The sequence below is a fragment of the Electrona antarctica genome (genome assembly GCF_951216825.1).
Source record: "Electrona antarctica genome assembly, chromosome: 8".
NCBI classification, from domain to species: domain Eukaryota; kingdom Metazoa; phylum Chordata; class Actinopteri; order Myctophiformes; family Myctophidae; genus Electrona; species Electrona antarctica.
This window is the reverse complement of record NC_136789.1, coordinates 41,713,496-41,740,285: the sequence shown is the minus strand read 5'-3', so window position 1 is coordinate 41,740,285 and position 26,790 is coordinate 41,713,496. Positions and strand designations below refer to the sequence as shown.

The following is a 26,790-nucleotide window of genomic DNA, read 5'->3' as shown; positions in this document are numbered from 1 at the left end:
GGCAGGACCACGCAGGAAGGCAATAAGAATAATATGCACAAGAAACATGGAAGACTAAACTTGAGCAAAAGACCATGGAATTGTGACAGGGTCGGTTTTTTATAGTGGGAGGCAGGTAAGGGTTCTTGAAGACTCATACACAGAGTTGGCGGTGCCCAGATTTGAACCCATGACTTTGTGTTGCAAAGGCAAGAGCTCTAACCGAGCTAACAAGCAAAATCATTCAGTGTTTTTGTAGCAAGTTGCGTAAGGATAACTAATGATAAGGTGGGTATAAAGATTTATGAATTGACTGCGTATAAACCAGAAAATATACCAGATTCGGATGAGGAGCTCAATGAGTGAAAACCAATGAAATGAGTCTGAAACAGGGATTAAAGGTTAACTGAAAAATTATTATTAAACTTCAGAGAAAATAAACAGCTTTGAACATTCATGAAAAACAAACAAATGGGGCCCACTTTAAGTTGTTGACTTGAAAAGTCCCAGTTCAGTTCATGGAAAGCAGTCTCTTTCTCCAATTTGGAGAACCAGATTACCACATTTGTGTTCTTTATACACCTTTCCCACTAAACAAATCAGTTTCTAGCATTGTTACAGCCCTTTAAATGTGGCTCAACCAAGGGCTAACATAAAAGGACACAAAGTCAGATCAAAAGTTTACAAGGATATTACACATTAAGAATTTAAAATCCTGCATTGCAAAACAGGGACTGATGGACACCCAAAATAATACTTACGACCAGCCCATCTGAAACTTAACTTAAAAATTAACTGAGTTGATAAAATGTATAGTTTTTGTGTTGGGCCATTTAAAAGAGCCTGCATTTACACTGTGTAGTGTTCAGATGTAGCTAGCTGCCCAGGGTATATCCAGCACCATTGCGTCGCAATCATCCAGCCACATTGGTACTGGCTATTGCCCGGGCTTGTGGCCCGGCCAATAGCCAGTACCATTTGTGCAGTGTTTGTTAGCAACTACTACTAGCCAACAGCCAGTGGAATGTGGTGACGCGATGGTGCTGGATATACGCTGGGCAGCTACATTACCCGCGATCACTCATTGGTGTGTCATTCTAACGTCGCCATATTATTTTATCGTGATACTAATTATACAAGCATCTAATTGTAGCGATCATGCCACGATTCGGCCCACAAAGACACAGCACAATACATTAATTTGATAAGATGTTTTTGTTAGCTACGTCGATCACCTATAGTACCGACCCTTGTTATATATTCTCCGACTATGCCTGTCACGATGACTAAACCAGTTAGATCTATCCATATATGGTTCTACCACATCTATCTGATATCAGCACTAGGTCGGCTCGGGCCAAATATAGGGATCGTCTTACTAGACATGTCATATGTCATATTAGGGCATTTTCGAATACAATAAAATTACCTTTTAGCGAAGGCATCAGCCTGGGTGGTAACTCCGGTGGGGAGAAGAAAAAACATTGCACACGTGTAATCCGCGAGGGTGGATGTTGCAGCCCGGCCAACGGTCTGGGACTGGAGAATGCCACTGGACACGGATGGATCATTTTTCAGATTGATTTTTTTGCGGCGACTGCAAACCTGGCTGAAAAACTCTTCCTCCAGTGCCCACCTCGGAGGAGTCAACCAACCCCCCTGTTTACTGGGGGCTGGGCGTCAGTTTCCAATAGGAAAGCATACACGTGTGTCACGTGACACAGGAATTCTGGGTAATGGAGTTCGAAATAAAGGTCAGGAATATAAACAGCGCTCCGGAGCATATTAATCTAAACATATTAATAAAAAACGAGAAAGACGCCAATTGGCGTCATTGCTCTCGTCCGGAATTTAATTACTTAACGCCAATTGGCGTCTTTGCTCTTCTAAGGGTTAAGTAATAACAGCAACAAAAAGGGAACACACCTGTTGGGTGTGTGGGAGACAATGAGCTGCTGGCCACAGGTCCACTTATATAGCCTGCAACTAATCAAGAACAGCTGACTAAGGGTGTGGCAGCTAGAACTCTCAGGTGATTGACAGGTGAGGCACTTTAGACCAGCATAGGTCAGCAAAGCCACAGGCACTACAACAGAACAAAGTAAAGACAGAATTTCACAAAACGGCAATTTTCATTGGCTCATAAAACCTTCATTTTTCACTTAAAAAAACGTACTATACTTTCCCAAAGTTCACGTGTAGATGTTTTCGTGCATTTTGATCAAAGATCCTGGGAGGAGATGCATTTTAATTGATTTTCATATAATTCAAAATGGCGGGTGATCTAGAGGTCAAAAGTAACAGCACGGAACTTGTTCGGCATGAGGAGACGCATATGTGTGTCAAGGTTTCATTGCCGACGGTCAAATGGTTCATGAGCTATGCATGATCAAAGTTTGCATTTTCAATATAGCGCCACCCTTTGGCCAATGGTTGTGGGCTTCGCATCCTCACCGTTTGGCATGGCCCTCTACCATATCTCCAAATTTCGCGAAAACCGACTGCACGGTTCAGCCAGAACTGCTATTTTTGGCGGAAGAAAATAAATTGCAATTCCAAAAAAGGACCAAGTCCTTTCAGGACTGCTTTGTCCTTTAGTTATACATTTGTATAATATAGCCTACTGCATATACTTCCTTGGGACATTGAAATTGATGCTGATTAGTTAAATTAAATTACAACTGATCGCTCGGGAGTGTTTCCAAGTTCTTGAAGTGAGATATGAAGGGTTGCCATCTAGCATGGAATTTCTCGATTGAGCCTCCAATTGTGAATTTAACTTTTTCAAGCTTTAAGAAAAACATCTTAAAGCTTGATATAGGTGGAGGGGAAGGGGATTTCCACATGAGCAGAATCCTCCTTCGTGCCAAAAGGGAGGTGAATGCGACTACATTTTGTATTTAATTATGTAAAAATATTTTTAAAGAAAATTCCCTTTTTCCGAAGTAAAAAAAAAAGTCTAATTTCTTAAAAACATAGCCTAAAATAAACATGAATTAGAGGGGGGGTGGATCTGAAAATATCAGATCTACAAGCTCACAGCACGTGTTGTGAGCTTGTAGATGGTCTATTTTCACTAGCTTGGGTCCCGGGGGAGACGTCACATTTCTCTTTAGGGTCTCCAGCTACAACATTGATGACCTTGTCTACAAGTCCCCTGATTGGCTGATTAGAAATCTTTTGTATTTCTTTTCTTTTTTTGTATCAGTGAATTATCAGTTTCATGGTTCTCATTAGTCCTGCAATTACTCGAAATGTTTTATAAAAATCACACCTGTGTGAAGTGAGGGGCGCTCTTATCATCGTACATCATCATACCTCATCTCATTCCGGCCAATCAGAAGTTGCGTCCTCACCTTCATCATCAATGTTCGTGTTACGCAATGTTTGTGTTTACACAAACACTTTTGATTGATTGATTGAAAAATGTATTAACAGTTTGCAGAATTACAGTACATTTCAAGCACAAACTCAATACAAAGGCTGTTAACTGTGAGTGGACGACCCAATTAAGCATTACACTTGTTTCCAACTAGAATTTTGCGGGCCTTCGGCCCGCTCATCCTAGCGCCATGCGATACGCAAATGGGAAGAAGGCAATGGCAAGCCATGATGTTTTCATTTATGCATTTGCTTGGAAAGCGCAAAGTTGCCAAGCTGGCTGAGTGGCCTTGTTTGTTTTTGTGTATTTGCGTATGAAAGCGAGCATGGCAAGGCGCAGGACAGTGTTGTGTTCTTATTTTGTATTATTATTATTATTATTACATGGATTAATATTCTGATGTACTGTACTGTACTGTACTGTACTGTACTGTACTGTACTGTACTGTACTGTACTGTACTGTACTGTACTGTACTGTACTGTTGATATTATAGTTGTTATTAGTGTTGTGTTCTTATTTTTTATTATTATTATTATTACATGGATTAATATTCTGATGTACTGTACTGTACTCTGTACTGTTGATATTATAGTTGTTATTAGTGTTGTGTTCTTATTTATTATTATTATTATTATTATTATTACATGGATTAATATTCTGATGTACTGTACTGTACTCTGTACTGTTGATATTATAGTTATTAGTGTTGTGTTCTTATTTTGTATTATTATTATTAGCGTTTTGTGGCGTGTGTGTGTGTGTGCGTGCCATTTCAGCTGCATCGCGAGGCGATCCAAAATTCCCCCACAGCGCACGCACACACACACCCACGTGCGTTGTACGCAGCTGTTTTGTGTTGCAGCGCGTTGTTGGCGCGCGAGCGTGTGTGTGTTGTTGTTCTTATCCATATATGCGCCTCGGTTCGTCCCGTTGTTGTCGTGTTTGCATTATTTTAACTGTGTATGTAATCGCGGCGCTCTCCATCCAAGTTAGAATCAGTGTGTGCGGTGTGTTGTTGTTCTTCTTCTACTACTTTTGGTTTGCGGCAGGCTGTACACTGTGTGTGTGTGTGTGTGTGTGTGTGTGTGTGTGTGTGTGTGTGTGTGTGTGTGTGTGTGTGTGTGTGTGTGTGTGGCTGTGTGTGTGGCTGGCAAGCGTTCGTCTTGTTCATATTGTAATGTGTGTGTGTGTGTAGTGTGTAACGTCCGGTGGTGCAATCGGAAGTAAGAAAGGTATCATAAAAACTCTCGTGGGTCACGTGGTGGGCTTTGAGCAAATGGGAGAGGGAATGTAGTGTTGCCAGGTCCGCGTATTGTAAGCGAGTGGTAGTGTGTGTAAGTAACGTGTTGAATGGCATTTTTTCTGTGCTTGTTTTCATAGACGTGGCAACAAATTAGCAACAGTAGCCAATGGGAAAAAAGGATGCAGTGTTGCCAGGTTCGCGAGTTTTAAGCGTGTTGTAGTGTGTGTGAGGAGCGTGTTGTTTTCTGGGATTGTTTGCATAGACCTGGCAACAGTGTTCCGTGGCCCGTGTGTGAGTGTGTGCGTGCGGGGGTGACGGTGCTTGTGGCGTGTTTGTGTTTATTATTATTTTTTTTTTAACTTTGTTTTTATTTCAAAAAATGAAACACGAACAATGAAACAGAAATCAAACATAAATGTGAATACAAGAAAACAAAAATACATAACAAAAACAGAGACAATAAAAGAAATCAAAGAAAAACAGAAAAACAGCTTGACAAACTTAAAAAATACAGCATTCTTCAGACAGTACAGGACAAGGCAGGGAACAGCAGGAGACATGACTCACAATACAATACAATATACAGCAGATATCCAACATTCGAAGCATTTTTATAGACTCAACAACCCCTACTCAGCACTCTTAGACCTCTACACATACACCGAAACACCCAAGTACAATATTACAGAAGTCCATTTAAGTATGAAACTTTCCATTTTTAATTGTAACCTTGCGTCATTTCCTCCATTATATAAACCTGCTTCAGTCTCTGTTTCCCTCTGTTTCCATTGGGTTATAGTAGGTGGTTTTACCTCCCTCCAATTCACTGTTATCATTTTCTTAGCAATCAGTAAAAGTATCCTTAATATGTAACTCCATCCACGCAACTCCTCGGGTATAATTCCCAGCAGAAATAACTCTGGTCCAGAAGGAATATTCAACCCCAAACACTTTTCAATTTCCTTTTTAACATTTTTCCAGAACCCTGAAATTATTGGACAATCCCAAAAAATGTGTGTATGGTCTCCAACTCCCCCACAATTTCTCCAACATAATTCTATGGATGGTGTTTTCACGTATGAAGAAATGACCAGAGGAGTATTGAAATATCTAGTTTTGAGTTTCCAATCAAATTCCTTCCACAACTGGCTATTTATTCCCTTGTGACAACACATGTCCTCCCATGTTTTGTCTTCAATTATTATATTTAATTCCAATTCCCATTTATCCTTAATGTACCATGTATTTTGAGAAACATCATCCAGCGCTTTATATAAATTAGAAACGTGTTTTTTAGTTGGGAATTTTTTTTCTGCAATACCAATGAAATACACCTCAATTTCGTTTGGGGTTTTCCTAACCAGCTCTCTCTCTCTATGATCCATGATATAATGCCTTATTTGGAAATATCTAAATAAATCACTTGAAGGGAGTTTAAATTTCGTCTGGAGTTGAGCAAAGGATTTAAAAGTTGTTCCCTCAAATAACTGATTTATGGTTTTAAGACCCTTATCAGCCCAACGACTGAATCCAGTATCACTTATGGATGGAGAGAAATCAATGTTACCCACTATTGGCATTGCCCTTGAAACTGACCCTGGTCCCCACAGTGTTTTCCTAACTGCTTCCCACACCTTTAATGTATGCTTTATCCATTCATTTCCTATTTTAATTTTGTTTTTATCAATAGTTTTTTTATCAAGGAAGGGTAATGTTGACAGAGACACCCCTTTAATTGTGCTCTGTTCTATTCGGTTCCAACATGTCTCTTCATCATTACCTATCCATGCGACAATTGCAGTCAGCTGAGCCGCCCAATAGTAATGCTTTAAATTGGGAAGGCCTAGGCCTCCCCTAATTTTTGGCAAAAGAAGTGTTTTGAGCCTTATCCTGGGCTTTTTATTTTGCCAAATAAATTTAGAAATCATTCGATCAAGTGCCTTAAAGGTGGAGATGGGTACTCTGACAGGCAAGGACTGAAACAAGAACAGAAGTCTAGGCAATACATTCATTTTCACCGTTTCAACTCTACCCAATAAAGAAAGGGGAAGAACATCCCATCTCCCCAGATCATTTTTAATGGCTCTAATTAATTTTGTATAGTTTGCATCAAATAATTGTGTGGGATTTGGTGTGATTATAATCCCCAAGTACCTAAACCCCTGTTTAGACCAACGATATGATACATCTTTGTTTAGTTGTGTAGGCCAGGACCCAGAAATCATCATTGCCTCCGATTTGCTTTCGTTAATTTTATAACCTGAAACGGATCCATAACTTTGCAGGCACTGCATGAGTGGGGGGATAGAGAGCAGTGGATTTCTTATGAAGAGCAAAACATCGTCAGCGAATAGCGCCACCTTGTGGACGAACCCACCATCGTCTGGAATGCCTTGGATCTGAGTATTTCGACGTATAGCTTCAGCCAAACATTCTATGCTAATTGCGTAGAGAACAGGGGATAATGAATCTCCCTGTTTTACGCCCCTCTCAACCTTGAAAAATTCTGAACAGTGACCATTAACTCTAATTCTTGATTTGGAATTATTATATAGCAGATTAATCCAAGAAACAAATTCTTCTCTAAAACCCATTTCTTTTAAAGTCTCTTCTAAAAAGAGCCAATCTAATCTATCGAAAGCCTTGATCCCATCGAGGCTAAGGAGCATCGATGGGTCTTTATCTCTTGCTGCTAGTGACTGTATGTTTAATGCCCTCCTAATATTGTTTGTCCCTTGTCTAGTCCAGATGAACCCCGTTTGCTGAGGATTTATTAATTGTTTAATGTACTTTTGAATTCTATTCGCCAATATAGAGGTTAATATCTTATAATCCACGCACAAAAGACTGATTGGGCGGTAACTAGAACACTGTATGGGGTCTTTTCCTTCTTTATGTAGTACCGTGATGATGGCTTCTGACCACGACTTTGGGGGGTCTCCTGATGATAATACACAATTATATAATTTGCATAACCTAGGAGAAAGTTCATTTACAAAAACCTTGTAATATTCCCCTGAAAAACCATCTGCACCTGGAGATTTGTTATTTTTCAAGTTGGAAATGGTTTCTCTTATTTCCTCCTCAGTGATGCGCTTTATTAATTTGGATGCTTCCCCCTCTGAGAGGTCTCAAGAATTCAATAATCTTTTCTCTTTTAAATTCTTGTTCTTGACCCTTGTATAATTGTTCGTAAAATTTGGCAAAGGCATCCGAGATCTGCTTAGGCTGCGTTTCAACAAGGTTGGTTTCGGGGTGTCTGATTTTGGCCACAGCACGACCAGATTGGGCCTTCCGGAGTTGAAAGGCCAACAACCTGCTCGCCCTATTTCCCATTTCATAATATTTTCTGTTAGTGTACCTAAGTGCCCCCTCTGCCTTATACGTTAACAACTCATCCAATTGTTGTCTAATTTCTTTTAATTCTTCCAGTGTTTTCCCATTCCCAAATTGTTTGTGTTCTTTTTCTAGGATTTTTATTTTGTTTTCCAATTCTTGTTGTTTTGCAAGCCTTCGCTTTTTTATTCTCGCTCCTATAGAAATAATCTTCCCTCTGATTGTGGCCTTACCCGCATTCCAGACTACTGAGGGTGAAACACTCCCATCATCATTTATAGCAAAGTACTCAGAAATGGCACCCATTATTTCCTCCTTAATACTAGCATCTGATAGTAATGAGGCATTAAGCCTCCAGTACTTTAAGTGGTTGACTAACTCAAAGCCAACTTTCATAGAAACTGGGGCATGGTCTGAAATAGTGATCTGTCCCATTGTGCATTCCCTAATACGAAAAAGATCCTTCTTTGACACACAAAAGTAATCCAACCTAGAATAACTCCCATATACTTGGGACATAAATGAAAAATCTCTTTCATTCGGGTGAAGATGTCGCCATGCATCCACCAAGCCCAACTCCCTCATCATGTTTGTTAAAGCCATTGCCTTTTTGGATAAAGGTTTCGTTGATGACGGTAGTTTATCCCACTTATTACTCAAAGTACAGTTCTGATCTCCTCCCATGATTATGAACCCCTCTCCGTTGTCTGCAATAATGCAGCAATTTTTTTACTAAACAGGACAATCCTCGTTCGGGGCGTACACATTCAAAATTGTGACCTTTATGCCTCCTAGCGTCCCAACCACCATTACATACCTGCCCTCTTTATCTTGGAAGGTTTGCTCATTGCTGTAATATACAGATTTACTGAATAAAATAGCCACCCCTCTCTTCTTTCCACCCGCACACGATGCCCCGTACACTTGATCTACCCACTCTCTTTTAAGTTTTGAGTGTTCAATCTCAGACAAATGAGTTTCCTGAATCAAAGCCACAGAGCACTGCAATTTCTTCAATTGACTAAGTATCTTTTTCCTTTTTATAGGGTTGTTAAGTCCCTTTATATTATAGCTAATAAAATTTAAATCTGCCATATTTTTTGCTTTTCATTTTAACATGCCTCCCCTCCTCACCACACAAGCCCAAGTCTGCCTTACAAACACAAACAATGAATTTAAGCTGTATAAACACTGAGTCCCAAAAGTATGTCAAGAAAAATGAGAAAGTAAAGTAAAAACAACAATCCAAATTCCCCATAGAATGCTTCATCCCCAAAACAAAAACACACATAAAACCCCCTATGAGCATCCTGGGTAGAGAGAAACTCTCTTGGTTTGCACAGAGTGCAGTTGCAACGGGCCTCCACCTGATGTCGCCCTCATCCCATTGCTTGATTCGCATATCTCTTAAACTTAGAGCATGCATAGGTTCCCCCCCCTACTCGCACTAAAACCTATCTGAAATTAAGAAAAAAGGAATACTTTGCCCCCCCCCCCCCCCCCCCTCGGCAGGCATCCCCCTTGATAATAAAATAAAACAATATTTGAGGATATTCCCTTGTCTCTCTGTCCCCAAAATATGCTTGTTACCCAACATACACTTGAGAGATTGTTATTAACCAAACAAAAAACAAACAAAAAAAACCTCAGTATTTAGCCTGCCGCCCCTCCCCTAGAAGAGACAATCCAACACTGAACTAAAAAATTATGTCTATATTTGCTGTCCCTTCTTTACCCCCCCCCCCCCCCCCCCCCCCCCCCTGGTAAGCCAAACCCTCATATGTACACACTCAAAAGATTAGCATAAATGTATTAGCCTCCCTGGCAGGATCATATATTATTTCACAAAATTCACATAAATCAAAATAATACAAATTAACAAATCCTTAGACTGACTTCCGTTTTTACATATTTCCATCTGCCACCCCCCTCGCACCCTCACCCAAAGCATTCCCCTTCATTTCAAATAATAACCATTGCCTTATATATTTTTTACCTTAAGTCCTTATTATACTAACAAATGATTCAATTTATCACTACATCCCTTCAGATGATACTGACCTCCTGGACGTTCATAGATGTGATTCAGAATATCTAGATAACTCGCTGTCCTCGACGTCCCTGGATGAGATACTCTGTCTGTTGCTATTCTTGGTCGTCCTCTTGAATGGTGGGTCTGGTGTCATCGGGATTTAATTGACTGCCTCTTTTTATGGCTCTGATGTCCTCCAGGTTCAGCTGACGGCTCCTTCTTTTCCCTCCTTGCGTCTTCCACCCGTCCTGTGTCAGCTCCCTGTCGAACACGTCTTGTTCCTCAGCATCCACGCTGATTCCAATCTGCTTCAGTGTCTCTCTAGCATCCAGTAGAGATGGGAAGACCTTCTCTCCGGTGTCCAAGAAGATCTTTATTTGGGCCGGATAGATGGTGCGGGCTTTGATTTTCTTTTCTTTCAGCTTTTTAATCACTTCCCACACCGCTTTTCTCTTTCTTTGTAAATTATGTGAATAGTCATGGTCAAACGCCACTCTTCTTCCCTCATACTGGATGTTTCCCTGTGACCACGCTTGCTCCAAGACTGTCTGTTTTACCCCATAGTCCAGGAAGCGAACGATTATGGATCTTGGTGGTGCTGTCGGCTCTTTCGGTTTGGGCACAGTGGCCCTGTGCACTCTCACCACCCTTACAGACAGTTCTTCTTCCAAATGCAAATTTTCACACATGAATCCTTGTATAAAGCCAGGCATATCATTCTTTTCTGCCCCTTCTTTAATTCCAAACAAACGAATGTTGTTGCGTCGTGACATATTTTCCATTTGATCACACTTAGCAGCCAGACTGGCCTCCTTTTTGAGCAAGTAAGCTAATGCTCTGTCATGTAGCACGCTTCTGTCTTCTGTTTCACTCACTCTTTGCTCTGCCGTAGTGACTCTCTGGTCCAGCGTGTCCATCCGTTGTTTTATTTCAGTCATGGATGCCTCCAGTCTGCTCAACGAGGTCTTTGTGTCTCTATAAAAGTCACTGTTTTCCGCTCGGAGCTTCCGTAGCTCTGTTAGCATCTCCGACTCCACGTTCCCTCCACCAGCCATGGCTTGCGATGATTCACCGGTTAGCTTCAGCTGTGTTAGCCGTAGCTGCCTTGTGTTTGGTCTTAATTCGGACCCTTCTGTGCTTCCTTTGCTAGAATCTTTCGTAGTCTTGCCTTTCACCATTCTTTGACGACCATTTCAGTATATTTTCGAACTCATTTGTTAGGTTTTGATTAGTTTTAAGGCTATTTTGTAAATAGGTTCAGCGGAGCTAGTCTTTCACACGTCTGCCTCGGTCATGACGTCACCGGAACCCTCTTGTGTTTATTATTGATATTGATATTGTTTGTGAGTCTGGACGGGAGCCGGCTTTAGTGGCAGTGCAATGACAATTTTGACGCGGGTGGTGTTGAGTGTGGGCGTGCGGCGCGACATGAGGAGATAGCCGTGGATCGACGCGGAGGGTAAGTCTGTGACGTCTTAGTGTGTTGTTGCAGTGTGTGTTGCAGCGTGTGAGTGACGTAGTAGCTGTTGACTTTGGGTCCCTTTTCCTGGGTTGGGTACACCTTTTCAAATGTATAATAGACAACAATGTTCAATTCATCAAAAACATTTAGAGACGTACAAATAGACACTTCTATATAAGGACAAAACAGGAATTCATCATAAAGGAGGTAAAAAGGGAAAAGAAACATGTGAGTGAGGGAAAAAAAGGGGTGGGCGGTGGGGGGGATTCACGTTCAGCTCCGTTCATTTATTTGTTTTCCTTGGAGGAGCTGCGTTGGGTCCCCAAGTCGGCTCCGTGGCCGTACCTTGAGTTGGCTGTGTGGCCGTGACCATCTCTTGTGTTGTCCTTGTGTTGGGTCCCCAAGTCGGCTCAGTGGCCGTACCTTGAGTTGGCTGTGTGGCCGTGACCGTCTCTTGTGTTGTCCTTGTGTTGGGTCCCCAAGTCGGCTCAGTGGCCATACCTTGAGTTGGCTGTGTGGCCGCGACCGTCTCTTGTGTTGCCCTTGCGTCCGTGTTTGAGGCATTCCGATTTTACAGGGGCCAGTTTCGAATTGCAGACGTCCGTAGGTGCCCTTTGAGAGCGGTTTTGAAGGAGTCAATTTGCATGTCTTAATGACTGTTGGTAGGGCGTTCCACATTTTGGTGGCATAGGAGCGAAAATAATTTAGTCCCTTGTTTGTGCCGAATCTGGGTTGTACATGGTTCGTTGCACTCCCTCTGGTGTTGTGGGTGTGGACTTCGTTAACATTAAGGAAGTATCTAGACAGGTACATGGGTATCTTGGTGGTGTATCGAATCTTGTGGACCAGACCCATTGCAAGATGCTGTACTCTGTCGTCGACCCTAAGCCATTCCAGCCTGTCGAAGTGGGCAGGGGTGAGGTGGGTTCGGGGGGCGAGGTCAAGTAGGAGCCTGACCAGTTTGTTTTGGGAAGTCTGGAGCCTGGTTTTAAGGGCCTTTGAGGTGCTGTGGTACCAGGAGGTGCATGCATAGTCAAAGAAACCCTGTACAAGGGCTCCTGTTAAGGTCTTCAAGGTGTTTTTGTCGACCAGTGAGGAGATCCTGTAAAGGAATCTTGTTCTATGGTTGACCTTTTTGATTACGTTGGTGGCCATTTTATCACCGGAAAGATTAGCCTCCAGGATGGAACCTAGGTAGGTAATGTCATCTTTACGTGTGATAACATTGTCACCCACTCTAACCAAGAAGCCATTTGCCTTGCTGAGATTACTATTAGAGCCAAAGAGAATGGATTCAGTTTTTCCCAGGTGTAAAGATAGTTTGTTATCAGCGGGCCAGGTGCAGATTCTACCGAGTTCCGAGCTGAGGGCCTTTTCAACCTGCAGTTTGTTCCTGTCCGAGACTAGCAGTGCCGAGTCATCTGCGAACAGGAACAAGTTGCAGTCACAAGCTGAAGTCATGTCGTTAACATATATTAGGAACAGTAAAGGCCCTAGTATGCTCCCTTGTGGAACACCACAGCTCACTGGGAGGGGGGGGGACAGTGTTCCATTCACCTCCACCATCTGTTCTCTCCCCTCCAGGTAGGATTGCATCCAGCTCACTGATGTGCTATCGAAACCAATTGCTTTTAGCTTGTTAACCAGTATGGAGTGGTTCACGGTGTCAAAAGCCTTTGCAGTATTTGCCAGCATCCACCTCATGTTTGATGTGGTCGCTCAAATAGAGAAGGCATGTGTCAGTGGAGTGGGACGTTCTGAAGCCAGATTGGAACTCGTACATTAATTTATTATTATCAATGGCATTTAATGTTTGTTTTGGGACAATGATTGTGTTTACAAACACCCTCAAAGCTGGACATAGGAGGGGCTAGCGCCCCTCAAAAATAACCACTGTAGCAGTTGTCAGAGTAGTAGCAGGTCAGTCTATGACGTCAGTCATCTACGACACACCAACTTGGCCTACATGTGACATCATGTCTACGTCACACGTAGGCCCGCTAACCTATATAAGTGCTGACCCACACAGTAGGACTGCATTCCTTCAAGTCATTCATTCAAGGTATTAAGTACTGCATTATTTTACAGGGATAAACCTATCAACTACTGTGTGAAATGCTTCGTTGGACGGTGCACCTAAAATGGCTTCCAGAGACACCGTATGATGCTGCTGTAGCAGTGGACCACAAAGTGTACTGCTTTAGAGGAGACTTTATCAAGTCCAAGCGTCGGACTGAAGTGCATGTCTTCAACACAGTGTCTTTATGCTGGATCAAGTTGCCCCCAGAGATGCCTGGAAGAGGACAACGCCCCCTTGAGGTTCACCCCATGACCACCAGCCGCACAGCTGTGCTGATTGGCCCTTTCATCTACATCTGGGGGGGGTGTAATGACACCAGCAAGGTGCTTTATGCATTTGATGTCTATGACCACAGAATGCTCACACCCAAGGTTTCTGGGACTGTTCCAAAGGGGAGGTATGGCCACTCAGCCTGTGTCTTTGGGAAGGTCATGTTTATCCATGGAGGATTCATCCAGGAAACTGGACAGATATACAGTGAGCATAATGACATCTACAAGTTGGACACCACCACGATGGTCTGGACTTCAATCAACACCAGAGGAACTCCTCCACCTTTGTCAGCACACCACTCTGCCACCATCATTGGGACAAAGATGTTTGTATTTGGGGGCTGGTTGTCCAACAACACCATCAGAATGTTTGAGACAGAGACGAACCAATGGTTCACTCCTTCTGCACAGCCTCTTCCAGAAGAACGCTACTGTCATTCAGCCTTTTCCTACAATGGAGAGCTGTACATATTTGGTGGCGGGAACAATGACCAGTACTTCTATGATCTGTGTAAATTCAGTCCAGCGACCTTCACCTGGAAGAAGGTTGAGTCCAAAGGGAATGCTCCATGTGTAAGAACGTTTAACCCATTAGGGAGCCACGTATGCTGTTGCATGGTGGGAGATCGTATCATCCTCTTTGGAGGAAAAACATATACATTATATGATGACCTGTATGTCCTAGACTTGAGTCCTAGACTGAAAACCTTATGCAAGCTGGCAGTTATTCAGTATGGCCTGGATCAGTCTGAACTCCCACACAACATCAGGTGGGAACTGGCAGCCATGCGTACCATGCAGGCCCGGACTGGGCAGTCTGGCAATTCTGGCATTTGCCAGAGGGGCCGGCCCAAGCGCAGAAAAAAAGCAAAAGAAACAAACAAACAAAACAAAAAACACCGGCCTGCTGCCGGCTAATTGGGCCGGCCCAGTCCACTCTGTCCATAATCTCATAGGGGGGTTGAAGTTAATGTGACATTGGTGGAGGAGTAGTAGAGCCTCTGTTCCCCCTCGGCCGCTGAAGTGGTTTGCTCCGTTTTACTCTGACGTATGCTAATTCAAAAAAGACTGGCGCGGTGAAGGACATTAACAGGTAACACAGCGGAAGAAAAAGTGAATGGAAAGTGACATTATGGATTAAAAAAAGCCGGTAGAAAAGACGTGTTGTTGTCGGCGACGAAACTGCAGAGGAGCCGGCTAGCACTAGCAGCACCGCTGCGGGTGGTGGTGGTGGTGGTGTTTCACCAAGCGCTGCTGCTCCGGTTCCACCACCACCACCACCGCGCATTGTTAATCCCGAGGACCCCGAGCCCGAGGACTTGGACCGGGGGAGAATAATAATGTTACGGCTGAGGCTGAAGTGATTGAAAAAGAAGCAGGTAGGCGGCCTAATGTTAGTGAAGTTGTGACTTGTCGCCAGTGCTTAATTTCTAAATTCTTAGGTGCCGGAGCTCGGGTGCGTGCACGTGCACGCGCGCATGCACGCGCAAAATTCGTTTTTTTTATCCCGGATGTTTTTGCCTTTTTTTTGCACACTGCACAACCAACGGCCAGCCCACCCATCAGAACACAATCGAGTCGGCATATAGACGTTTTTATATGTCTTTAAATGTTCTGATGAATTGAAAATGGAGCACCCTGAAGTAAAAAGTCTTAAGCTTTTTCTGGTTTTATACTCGTAGCAGTCAGATTTTGTATTGACCTGTGTAGGCTTTCGTTTGAACTGTACCCATTCTACAAACGGAATAAAATTTCCAATCAGTCAATCAATAACATTTGCAGCAGCAGTTAACACAGGGGCCCGCCGGCTCACAACTACAGTAGGCATTTGCAGTTCAGTTGGCACAGCGGCTCAACGTTATATTAAATACTGTATAAAATACAGTATTAAGTTAGGGTGGCCCATCATCAGAACAGTACGCAATGTATACCTGCATGCGCGTTGTTGTTGTCCTTATCCAAGTTCCTCCTCCGCCTCCTCCTCCGACTCCAACCACCTCCTCCTCCCCCTCCTCCTCCGATGACAACTCAATAATGCTACTACTACTTCATTCTGTACTAGTCTTTTTTTATTTCGGGCCCACCAAAGCAAGCGTTATGATATTCGATTATGATCGAGCCATGTTGTAAAGCCGGGTGTCTTTGCGAGATTTGTCAGTTCTGTTCATAATAACTCACCATGTCCATGTTGTATTGAAAACAAAACGCATGCTGTCCCCAAGGCTAAACTCCAAGTAGCATGAGTTAATCTATTGCTCCATAAAAGTATGAAAGTTCCATATTCCATATGCAACGAACGACAACAGATGCAAATTGCAAAAGTGCGAGACGAGAGTTGTTTTTATTTACGCATCCGACACCGTCAACAGTGAGGCGTCAAGCCACACGACGCCGGGGTTCCATAGCCACCTATTTCCTCTCAAAACGGGCACACATTTCAAAATAAGAGTGTTTTTTTGTTTGTACTTGCAATGCGATCATTCAAGCCATGTTTTATTTTGGAATCGTACTGGAAATAGAAGTAACTATGACGAGGAAGAAGCCTAGTTGACTTTAAAATTAAACTAAAATAATAATAGAGAGTATTGTATATTGTAATGTGCATTTGGGGTGGCGGAGCGCCCTCTACAACTACCGGAGCTGCCTCTACAGGTGGCTTGAGCTCCCGGAGCTCAAGTGACAGGTACCGGAGCTGAGCTCCGCCAAGCTCCGGCTGAAATTAAGCACTGCTTGTCGCTGATCATAATTATGTAGAAGCTGTTGTGTATACTGCATACGCAGTGCAATGTTGGTGTGTGCGTTACAGTGTTTGGCTGCTGCTGTGCCATGCTCTTGCCTCTTTGTCTGCGTGCGAAAGAGTAACTATTCCGTTTGCATTATTTATAGGCTATTTGATGGTTATGCGTAAAGCCATGCTCAGTGGGAGTATGGTGCCTGGCTGACTGGATGAAGTCAGCAGGCAGTTGTTGTTGTTGACCGTTGTTTTTTTTTCTCTGTGGAGTATGAAGCTGTAGTATTAATGAGTACAAGTAGATGATTTGATAGATAAGTGAGCGCTATGATATTATGGACTGAGCTGTGATTGTGCCGTACTGCGCAAAATGGAGCCGGCCGGCGGCCACTGGCCTATAAATTCATATCATTCATGCCTGTTGGTGAAATATAAACATCTAAAATGGTTCAGTAATAATTAGCATAGGTTATTATTAACGAAAAACATCTAATACTATTTTAAATTGGTCTAGTAAATTAGTAACTAATCAGAAGCAGCAACCATGCAGAGCTATACCAATCAGATTAAATAGGCTAACTAAGCCTAAAACGTTTGACAAGCAATATTCAAAATACAACTAACTAACACAATGATATGTTTCATTTTATATACATTTAGAACACTATTTGCACTGTTATTTAAACCGTAAAACTATATGTCCCAAAGTAATGGGATATGTCAACATTTTTGTGCGTGGTTTTGACATACAGTAATGACGTCATAGGGCCATAGACCATCAGAGATGCCAGGGCCGATTTTCTTAGCCAGTCCGTGCCTGGTCCCATGTGACGTGAGTTTGTAGATCGGCTGTTTTAATCGGCTGTTATAATCTATATTCAGCCTAGTAGAGCCTACGATGACGTATGTAGCGATCTAAGGGGTTAAAAGGGGGACTCATGCCCCCTCCCCCCTGCCACCCCCTGCTGATGCCCTATACGTGATGTTAGTTCCCTCAACTCTTATGCTTCCTCCTTATCCACAGCCAGAAGCTTCCATTCTCCACCTCCTCAGCCAGCTCTTTCACGGCTATCTGATGCTCAATGAGTGAAAACCAATGAAATGAGTCTGAAACAGGGATTAAAGGTTAACTGAAAAAGTATTATTAAACTTCAGAGAAAATAAACAGCTTTGAACATTCATGAAAAACAAACAAATGGGGCCCACTTTAAGTTGTTGACTTGAAAAGTCCCAGTTCAGTTCATGGAAAGCAGTCTCTCGTCTGGGTACCAGAACCATCCATGCAAGGGAATCCTTTCAGGATACAAAAAACCTGAACTGAAAGGCCAGGTGTCCAAATCAGTCTTTGTTTCAAAATCACTGTTGTACAACATCAAATAATCTATCAATTCATGAGTAAAGAACCTGATTTGATCAGGATCAAGTTCTTTATACACGTTTCCCACTAAACAAATCAGTTTCTAGCATTGTTACGGCCCTTTAAATTTGGCTCAACCAAGGGCTAACATAAAAGGACACAAAGTCAGATCAAAAGTTTACAGGACCTGAGGTTCCGGTGACGTCATGACCGAGGCAGACGTGTGAAAGACTAGCTCCGCTGAACCTATTTAAAAAATAGCCTTAAAACTAATCAAAACCTAACAAATGAGTTCGAAAATATACTGAAATGGTCGTCAAAGAATGGTGAAAGGCAAGACTACGAAAGATTCTAGCAAAGGAAGCACAGAAGGGTCCGAATTAAGACCAAACACAAGGCAGCTACGGCTAACACAGCTGAAGCTAACCGGTGAATCATCGCAAGCCATGGCTGGTGGAGGGAACGTGGAGTCGGAGATGCTAACAGAGCTACGGAAGCTCCGAGCGGAAAACAGTGACTTTTATAGAGACACAAAGACCTCGTTGAGCAGACTGGAGGCATCCATGACTGAAATAAAACAACGGATGGACACGCTGGACCAGAGAGTCACTACGGCAGAGCAAAGAGTGAGTGAAACAGAAGACAGAAGCGTGCTACATGACAGAGCATTAGCTTACTTGCTAAAAAAGGAGGCCAGCCTGGCTGCTAAGTGTGATCAAATGGAAAATATGTCACGACGCAACAACATTCGTTTGTTTGGAATTAAAGAAGGGGCAGAAAAGAATGATATGCCTGGCTTTATACAAGGATTCATGTGTGAAACTTTGCATTTGGAAGAAGAACTGTCTGTAAGGGTGGTGAGAGTGCACAGGGCCACTGTGCCCAAACCGAAAGAGCCGACAGCACCACCAAGATCCATAATCGTTCGATTCCTGGACTATGGGGTAAAACAGACAGTCTTGGAGCAAGCGTGGTCACAGGGAAACATCCAGTATGAGGGAAGAAGAGTGGCGTTTGACCATGACTATTCACATAATTTACAAAGAAAGAGAAAAGCGGTGTGGGAAGTGATTAAAAAGCTGAAAGAAAAGAAAATCAAAGCCCGCACCATCTATCCGGCCCAAATAAAGATCTTCTTGGACACCGGAGAGAAGGTCTTCCCATCCCTACTGGATGCTAGAGAGACACTGAAGCAGATTGGAATCATCGTGGATGCTGAGGAACAAGACGTGTTCGACAGGGAGCTGACACAGGACGGGTGGAAGACGCAAGGAGGGAAAAGAAGGAGCCGTCAGCTGAACCTGGAGGACATCAGAGCCATAAAAAGAGGCAGTCAATTAAATCCCGATGACACCAGACCCACCATTCAAGAGGACGACCAAGAATAGCAACAGACAGAGTATCTCATCCAGGGACGTCGAGGACAGCGAGTTATCTAGATATTCTGAATCACATCTATGAACGTCCAGGAGGTCAGTATCATCTGAAGGGATGTAGTGATAAATTGAATCATTTGTTAGTATAATAAGGACTTAAGGTAAAAAATATATAAGGCAATGGTTATTATTTGAAATGAAGGGGAATGCTTTGGGTGAGGGTGCGAGGGGGGTGGCAGATGGAAATATGTAAAAACGGAAGTCAGTCTAAGGATTTGTTAATTTGTATTATTTTTGATTTATGTGAATTTTGTGAAATAATATATGATCCTGCCAGGGAGGCTAATACATTTATGCTAATCTTTTGAGTGTGTACATATGAGGGTTTGGCTTACCAGGGGGGGGGGGGGGGGTAAAGAAGGGACAGCAAATGTAGACATAATTTTTTAGTTCAGTGTTGGATTGTCTCTTCTAGGGGAGGGGCGGCAGGCTAAATACTGAGGTTTTTTTTGTTTGTTTATTGTTTGGTTAATAACAATCTCTCAAGTGTATGTTGGGTAACAAGCATATTTTGGGGACAGAGAGACAAGGGAATATCCTCAAATATTGTTTTATTTTATTATCAAGGGGGATGCCTGCCGAGGGGGGGGGGGGGGGGGGGGGCAAAGTATTCCTTTTTTCTTAATTTCAGATAGGTTTTAGTGCGAGTAGGGGGGGGAACCTATGCATGCTCTAAGTTTAAGAGATATGCGAATCAAGCAATGGGATGAGGGCGACATCAGGTGGAGGCCCGTTGCAACTGCACTCTGTGCAAACCAAGAGAGTTTCTCTCTACCCAGAATGCTCATAGGGGGGGGTTTTATGTGTGTTTTTGTTTTGGGGATGAAGCATTCTATGGGGAATTTGGATTGTTGTTTTTACTTTACTTTCTCATTTTTCTTGGCATACTTTTGGGACTCAGTGTTTATACAGCTTAAATTCATTGTTTGTGTTTGTAAGGCAGACTTGGGCTTGTGTGGTGAGGAGGGGAGGCATGTTAAAATGAAAAGCAAAAAATATGGCAGATTTAAATTTTATTAGCTATAATATAAAGGGACTTAACAACCCTATAAAAAGGAAAAAGATACTTAGTCAATTGAAGAAATTGCAGTGCTCTGTGGCTTTGATTCAGGAAACTCATTTGTCTGAGATTGAACACTCAAAACTTAAAAGAGAGTGGGTAGATCAAGTGTACGGGGCATCGTGTGCGGGTGGAAAGAAGAGAGGGGTGGCTATTTTATTCAGTAAATCTGTATATTACAGCAATGAGCAAACCTTCCAGGATAAAGAGGGCAGGTATGTAATGGTGGTTGGGACGCTAGGAGGCATAAAGGTCACAATTTTGAATGTGTACGCCCCGAACGAGGATTGTCCTCTGTTTAGTAAAAAAATTGCTGCATTAATTGCAGACAACGGAGAGGGGTTCATAATCATGGGAGGAGATCAGAACTGTACTTTGAGTAATAAGTGGGATAAACTACCGTCATCAACGAAACCTTTATCCAAAAAGGCAATGGCTTTAACAAACATGATGAGGGAGTTGGGCTTGGTGGATGCATGGCGACATCTTCACCCGAATGAAAGAGATTTTTCATTTATGTCCCAAGTACATGGGAGTTATTCTAGGTTGGATTACTTTTGTGTGTCAAAGAAGGATCTTTTTCGTATTAGGGAATGCACAATGGGACAGATCACTATTTCAGACCATGCCCCAGTTTCTATGAAAGTTGGCTTTGAGTTAGTCAACCACTTAAAGTACTGGAGGCTTAATGCCTCATTACTATCAGATGCTAGTATTAAGGAGGAAATAATGGGTGCCATTTCTGAGTACTTTGCTATAAATGATGATGGGAGTGTTTCACCCTCAGTAGTCTGGGATGCGGGTAAGGCCACAATCAGAGGGAAGATTATTTCTATAGGAGCGAGAATAAAAAAGCGAAGGCTTGCAAAACAACAAGAATTGGAAAACAAAATAAAAATCCTAGAAAAAGAACACAAACAATTTGGGAATGGGAAAACACTGGAAGAATTAAAAGAAATTAGACAACAATTGGATGAGTTGTTAACGTATAAGGCAGAGGGGGCACTTAGGTACACTAACAGAAAATATTATGAAATGGGAAATAGGGCGAGCAGGTTGTTGGCCTTTCAACTCCGGAAGGCCCAATCTGGTCGTGCTGTGGCCAAAATCAGACACCCCGAAACCAACCTTGTTGAAACGCAGCCTAAGCAGATCTCGGATGCCTTTGCCAAATTTTACGAACAATTATACAAGGGTCAAGAACAAGAATTTAAAAGAGAAAAGATTATTGAATTCTTGAGACCTCTCGAATTAAATAAATTGGCAGAGGGGGAAGCATCCAAATTAATAAAGCACATCACTGAGGAGGAAATAAGAGAAACCATTTCCAACTTGAAAAACAACAAATCTCCAGGTGCAGATGGCTTTTCAGGGGAATATTACAAGGTTTTTGTAAATGAACTTTCTCCTAGGTTATGCAAATTATATAATTGTGTATTATCATCAGGAGACCCCCCAAAGTCGTGGTCAGAAGCCATCATCACGGTACTACATAAAGAAGGAAAAGACCCCATACAGTGTTCTAGTTACCGCCCAATCAGTCTTTTGTGCGTGGATTATAAGATATTAACCTCTATATTGGCGAATAGAATTCAAAAGTACATTAAACAATTAATAAATCCTCAGCAAACGGGGTTCATCTGGACTAGACAAGGGACAAACAATATTAGGAGGGCATTAAACATACAGTCACTAGCAGCGAGAGATAAAGACCCATCGATGCTCCTTAGCCTCGATGGGATTAAGGCCTTCGATAGATTAGATTGGCTCTTTTTAGAAGAGACTTTAAAGGAAATGGGTTTTAGAGAAGAATTTGTTTCTTGGATTAATCTGCTATATAATAATTCCAAATCAAGAATTAGAGTTAATGGTCACTGTTCAGAATTTTTCAAGGTTGAGAGGGGCGTAAAACAGGGAGATTCATTATCCCCTGTTCTCTACGCAATTAGTATAGAATGTTTGGCTGAAGCTATACGTCGAAATACTCAGATCCAAGGCATTCCAGACGATGGTGGGTTCGTCCACAAGGTGGCGCTATTCGCTGACGATGTTTTGCTCTTCATAAGAAATCCACTGCTCTCTATCCCCCCACTCATGCAGTGCCTGCAAAGTTATGGATCCGTTTCAGGTTATAAGATTAACGAAAGCAAATCGGAGGCAATGATGATTTCTGGGTCCTGGCCTACACAACTAAACAAAGATGTATCATATCGTTGGTCTAAACAGGGGTTTAGGTACTTGGGGATTATAATCACACCAAATCCCACACAATTATTTGATGCAAACTATACAAAATTAATTAGAGCCATTAAAAATGATCTGGGGAGATGGGATGTTCTTCCCCTTTCTTTATTGGGTAGAGTTGAAACGGTGAAAATGAATGTATTGCCTAGACTTCTGTTCTTGTTTCAGTCCTTGCCTGTCAGAGTACCCATCTCCACCTTTAAGGCACTTGATCGAATGATTTCTAAATTTATTTGGCAAAATAAAAAGCCCAGGATAAGGCTCAAAACACTTCTTTTGCCAAAAATTAGGGGAGGCCTAGGCCTTCCCAATTTAAAGCATTACTATTGGGCGGCTCAGCTGACTGCAATTGTCGCATGGATAGGTAATGATGAAGAGACAGGTTGGAACCGAATAGAACAGAGCACAATTAAAGGGGTGTCTCTGTCAGCATTGCCCTTCCTTGATAAAAAAACTATTGATAAAAACAAAATTAAAATAGGAAATGAATGGATAAAGCATACATTAAAGGTGTGGGAAGCAGTTAGGAAAACACTGTGGGGACCAGGGTCAGTTTCAAGGGCAATGCCAATAGTGGGTAACATTGATTTCTCTCCATCCATAAGTGATACTGGATTCAGTCGTTGGGCTGATAAGGGTCTTAAAACCATAAATCAGTTATTTGAGGGAACAACTTTTAAATCCTTTGCTCAACTCCAGACGAAATTTAAACTCCCTTCAAGTGATTTATTTAGATATTTCCAAATAAGGCATTATATCATGGATCATAGAGAGAGAGAGCTGGTTAGGAAAACCCCAAACGAAATTGAGGTGTATTTCATTGGTATTGCAGAAAAAAAATTCCCAACTAAAAAACATGTTTCTAATTTATATAAAGCACTGGATGATGTTTCTCAAAATACATGGTACATTAAGGATAAATGGGAATTGGAATTAAATATAATAATTGAAGACAAAACCTGGGAGGACATGTGTGAAGGTTGTCACAAGGGAATAAATAGCCAGTTGTGGAAGGAATTTGATTGGAAACTCAAAACTAGATATTTCAATACTCCTCTGGTCATTTCTTCATACGTGAAAACACCATCCATAGAATTATGTTGGAGAAATTGTGGGGGAGTTGGAGACCATACACACATTTTTTGGGATTGTCCAATAATTTCAGGGTTCTGGAAAAATGTTAAAAAGGAAATTGAAAGGTGTTTGGGGTTGAATATTCCTTCTGGACCTGAGTTATTTCTGCTGGGAATTATACCCGAGGAGTTGCGTGGATGGAGTTACATATTAAGGATACTTTTACTGATTGCTAAGAAAATGATAACAGTAAATTGGAGGGAGGTAAAACCACCTACTATAACCCAATGGAAACAGAGACTGAAGCAGGTTTATATAATGGAGGAAATGACGGCAAGGTTACAATTAAAAATGGAAAGTTTCACACTTAAATGGACTTCGGTAATATTGTACTTGGGTGTTTCGGTGTATGTGTAGAGGTCTAAGAGTGCTGGGTAGGGGTTGTTGAGTCTATAAAAATGCTTCGAATGTTGGATATCTGCTGTATATTGTATGGTATTGTGAGTCATGTCTCCTGCTGTTCCCTGCCTTGTCCTGTACTGTCTGAAGAATGCTGTGTTTTTGAAGTTTGTCAAGCTGTTTTTCTGTTTTTCTTTGATTTCTTTTATTGTCTCTGTTTTTGTTATGTATTTTTGTTTTCTTGTATTCACATTTATGTTTGATTTCTGTTTCATTGTTCGTGTTTCATTTTTTGAAATAAAAACAAAGTTCAAAAAAAAAAAAAAAAAAGTTTACAGGACCTTGAATGTCAGTCAATCCTGCTGATGAGCGTCTTATTAACATCTCTCTCTCTCTCTCTCTCTCTCTCTCTGTGTGTAGCTGAAGGCAGTGGGGTGATCATCGTAGTGATTATCCTGTGCATCCTGCTGTTGGCCATCTTGGGCAGTGTTCTCTACTTCCTCCATAAGAAGGGCAAGATTCCCTGCGGACACTCCGGAAAGCAGGAGATGTAAGTACCGTCAGATGCTCCCAGTTCTGCTTCATTGCTTATAATCAACCACCATTCGAGAAGGAGAAATATAAGTAGAGAATACAGAGAGACTTTCAGCCCTACAGCCAACCAGAAACGACTTACATCTCAGAGGAAATTATTGTACTATTTACTCCACTACAATTCTTTGACAGCTTTAGTTACTAGTTACTTTGCATATTTAGATTATTAATTATTAGATTATTAGATTTAGATTATTATTAATAAATAATCTGAGTACTTCTTCCACTAGCTTTCAGATATGATAACTCTGAGATTACTTTGTCTGCAGCACCAAAGAAAAGACCACCAAAGATGACATAGTTGTGGAGATGAAGACAGAGGCGAAGACGGAGGAAGTAGTCCTCCTGAAGGGAGTCAATGGGGACCAGAAGGCTCCCAGCGACCAGGTAACTGCAACAAGTATGACATAGGACTATTGCACAAAACAATAGCACATGGTGAACCCTAGCCAACAATGTCTGAACACATTAAGCTAACAAAAAGTCAATTCAAGGAGTCACAGGTATTTTCCAGATGTAGGCGCAATTGTGTTATTAAAGGGTGAGTGATATGTATGTGCTTGTTAAACGCAAGTGTTATATATCTCTAGCTCTTTAATATAGTCAAGTGCACATTTTCTTCATTTCATCCTAGACATTAACTGCAGTCAAATGAGCTGTGGTTTCTGTAGCCCTGTCACATCACTGACCATGATGCTGACCGTGACGGTGATACTGACATGATATGGATGATCAAAAAGCAGGAATTAAAACAATTCCAAAAAGGTAGCACATCCAAAACTGTAAATAAATGGCGGACAAAGTTACAACCATTGCTGATGCGCAACCTCTTTTTCTTATTTATGATATTTATTATGTCAGTATCATGAATTGATATTCAGATTAGGGCTGCAACAGATAAAATAATAATCGATTAAATAAAAATTACATGGTGTTAATATTCGATTACTTTATTGGGTATGTCATTACGAACAGTGAAAACTGTTCGTGAAAAATGTTTTGCTTTCCCTGCTTGGTGATGATGTTATTAACATGTGTCCGCCCCTCTCTCCCTCCCTCCTCCTTGGAGTAAAGTACCTGGAGCTGCAGAAGTGACACGTGCAGAAGGCAGTGCTGTGAGCGGGCCAGCTGAAACACAATCTGTCACTGCGTGGGACCCTGTGGAAGCCCCCTTCCTTCCAACAGCAGCACCACTACCACCACCATGCTGAGCCCTCTGAGGACTGGCTTCTGAAGCCATCACTTCAATTTACCCATCTTTACTCCAGTGGTTCTCACGTTTCTTTTTTAATTTATTTCAAGGATCCCCAATAACTCTGAGAGTGTACAAATGGAACCGAATGGACGCATTAATGGTCCATTTTGTTCCATTTGTACGCTCTCAGATTCAAGGCCAAAACATCGGAAAATCTTCCGGTTCGGACAGGATTTCCGAACTATAGCTCAAGGATCAGGACATCTGGAGGTGCACGGGTTCTGAGGAAATGTTCTGGGATCGCCCCTTCCGAAGCTCGGAATAACGTTACTTTGTAGTTATATCACCTCCCTTTCCGAAGAAATGTTCTGACGTCGAAAGGAGTATGAACCGTGCTTTTACATACCATGTCCATTTTGGACCCCCCCCTCAAGGAACCCGGGGGTCCTTGGAAACCCCTCTTTCCAACCACTGCTCTTCTCCACCATGTACCGCAGTATTGGATTTATTTTTTATTTTTTGCCAAATTCCTACGGGGAAACATACGATGCAGAATCATGCACCAGTATATAGACACACCCATATTCATAAACACACACAAACACACCAACTCATAACACATACGATGACAAAGACCACAAGGTGTGTACATATACAGTACTTTGTTCTCTCTTTTTTTTTTAATATGTTTGAATCGATGGTTCTCCAAGTTTTTTGTTGTTTTTTGCCCCCCCCCCCCCCCCAGAGATATGTAGTCGTTTGCCGTTTTGCGTGTGCGTATGTTGACGTTTGTATTATCTGCGTCATAAACTTTATGAAAGTGTATATATTATATATATTATGTTATTTAAGATATTTTGGCAACAGATTTTTTTTCATACAGTAGTCATCGTTTCATCATGTTTTTGTTTTC

At 42.0% G+C, this 26,790-nt stretch overlaps 1 protein-coding gene across 1 annotated transcript in view; it reads left to right on the top strand.

Annotated features, from left to right (window-relative positions):
• Positions 1 to 25,983, top strand: part of LOC306928779 (cell surface glycoprotein MUC18-like) — a gene marked incomplete at its 5' end in the record, with an annotated part of 92,760 nt that extends 66,777 nt beyond the window's left edge. Inside the window, 3 exons of the mRNA XM_079509052.1 lie at positions 24,509 to 24,638; positions 24,952 to 25,069; positions 25,757 to 25,983. Coding sequence (XP_079365178.1) covers positions 24,509 to 24,638; positions 24,952 to 25,069; positions 25,757 to 25,777 — 269 coding nt within the window. The 3' untranslated portion in view covers positions 25,778 to 25,983. The remainder of the gene's footprint in view (positions 1 to 24,508; positions 24,639 to 24,951; positions 25,070 to 25,756) is intronic.
• Between the last annotated feature and the right edge of the window lie 807 nt (positions 25,984 to 26,790).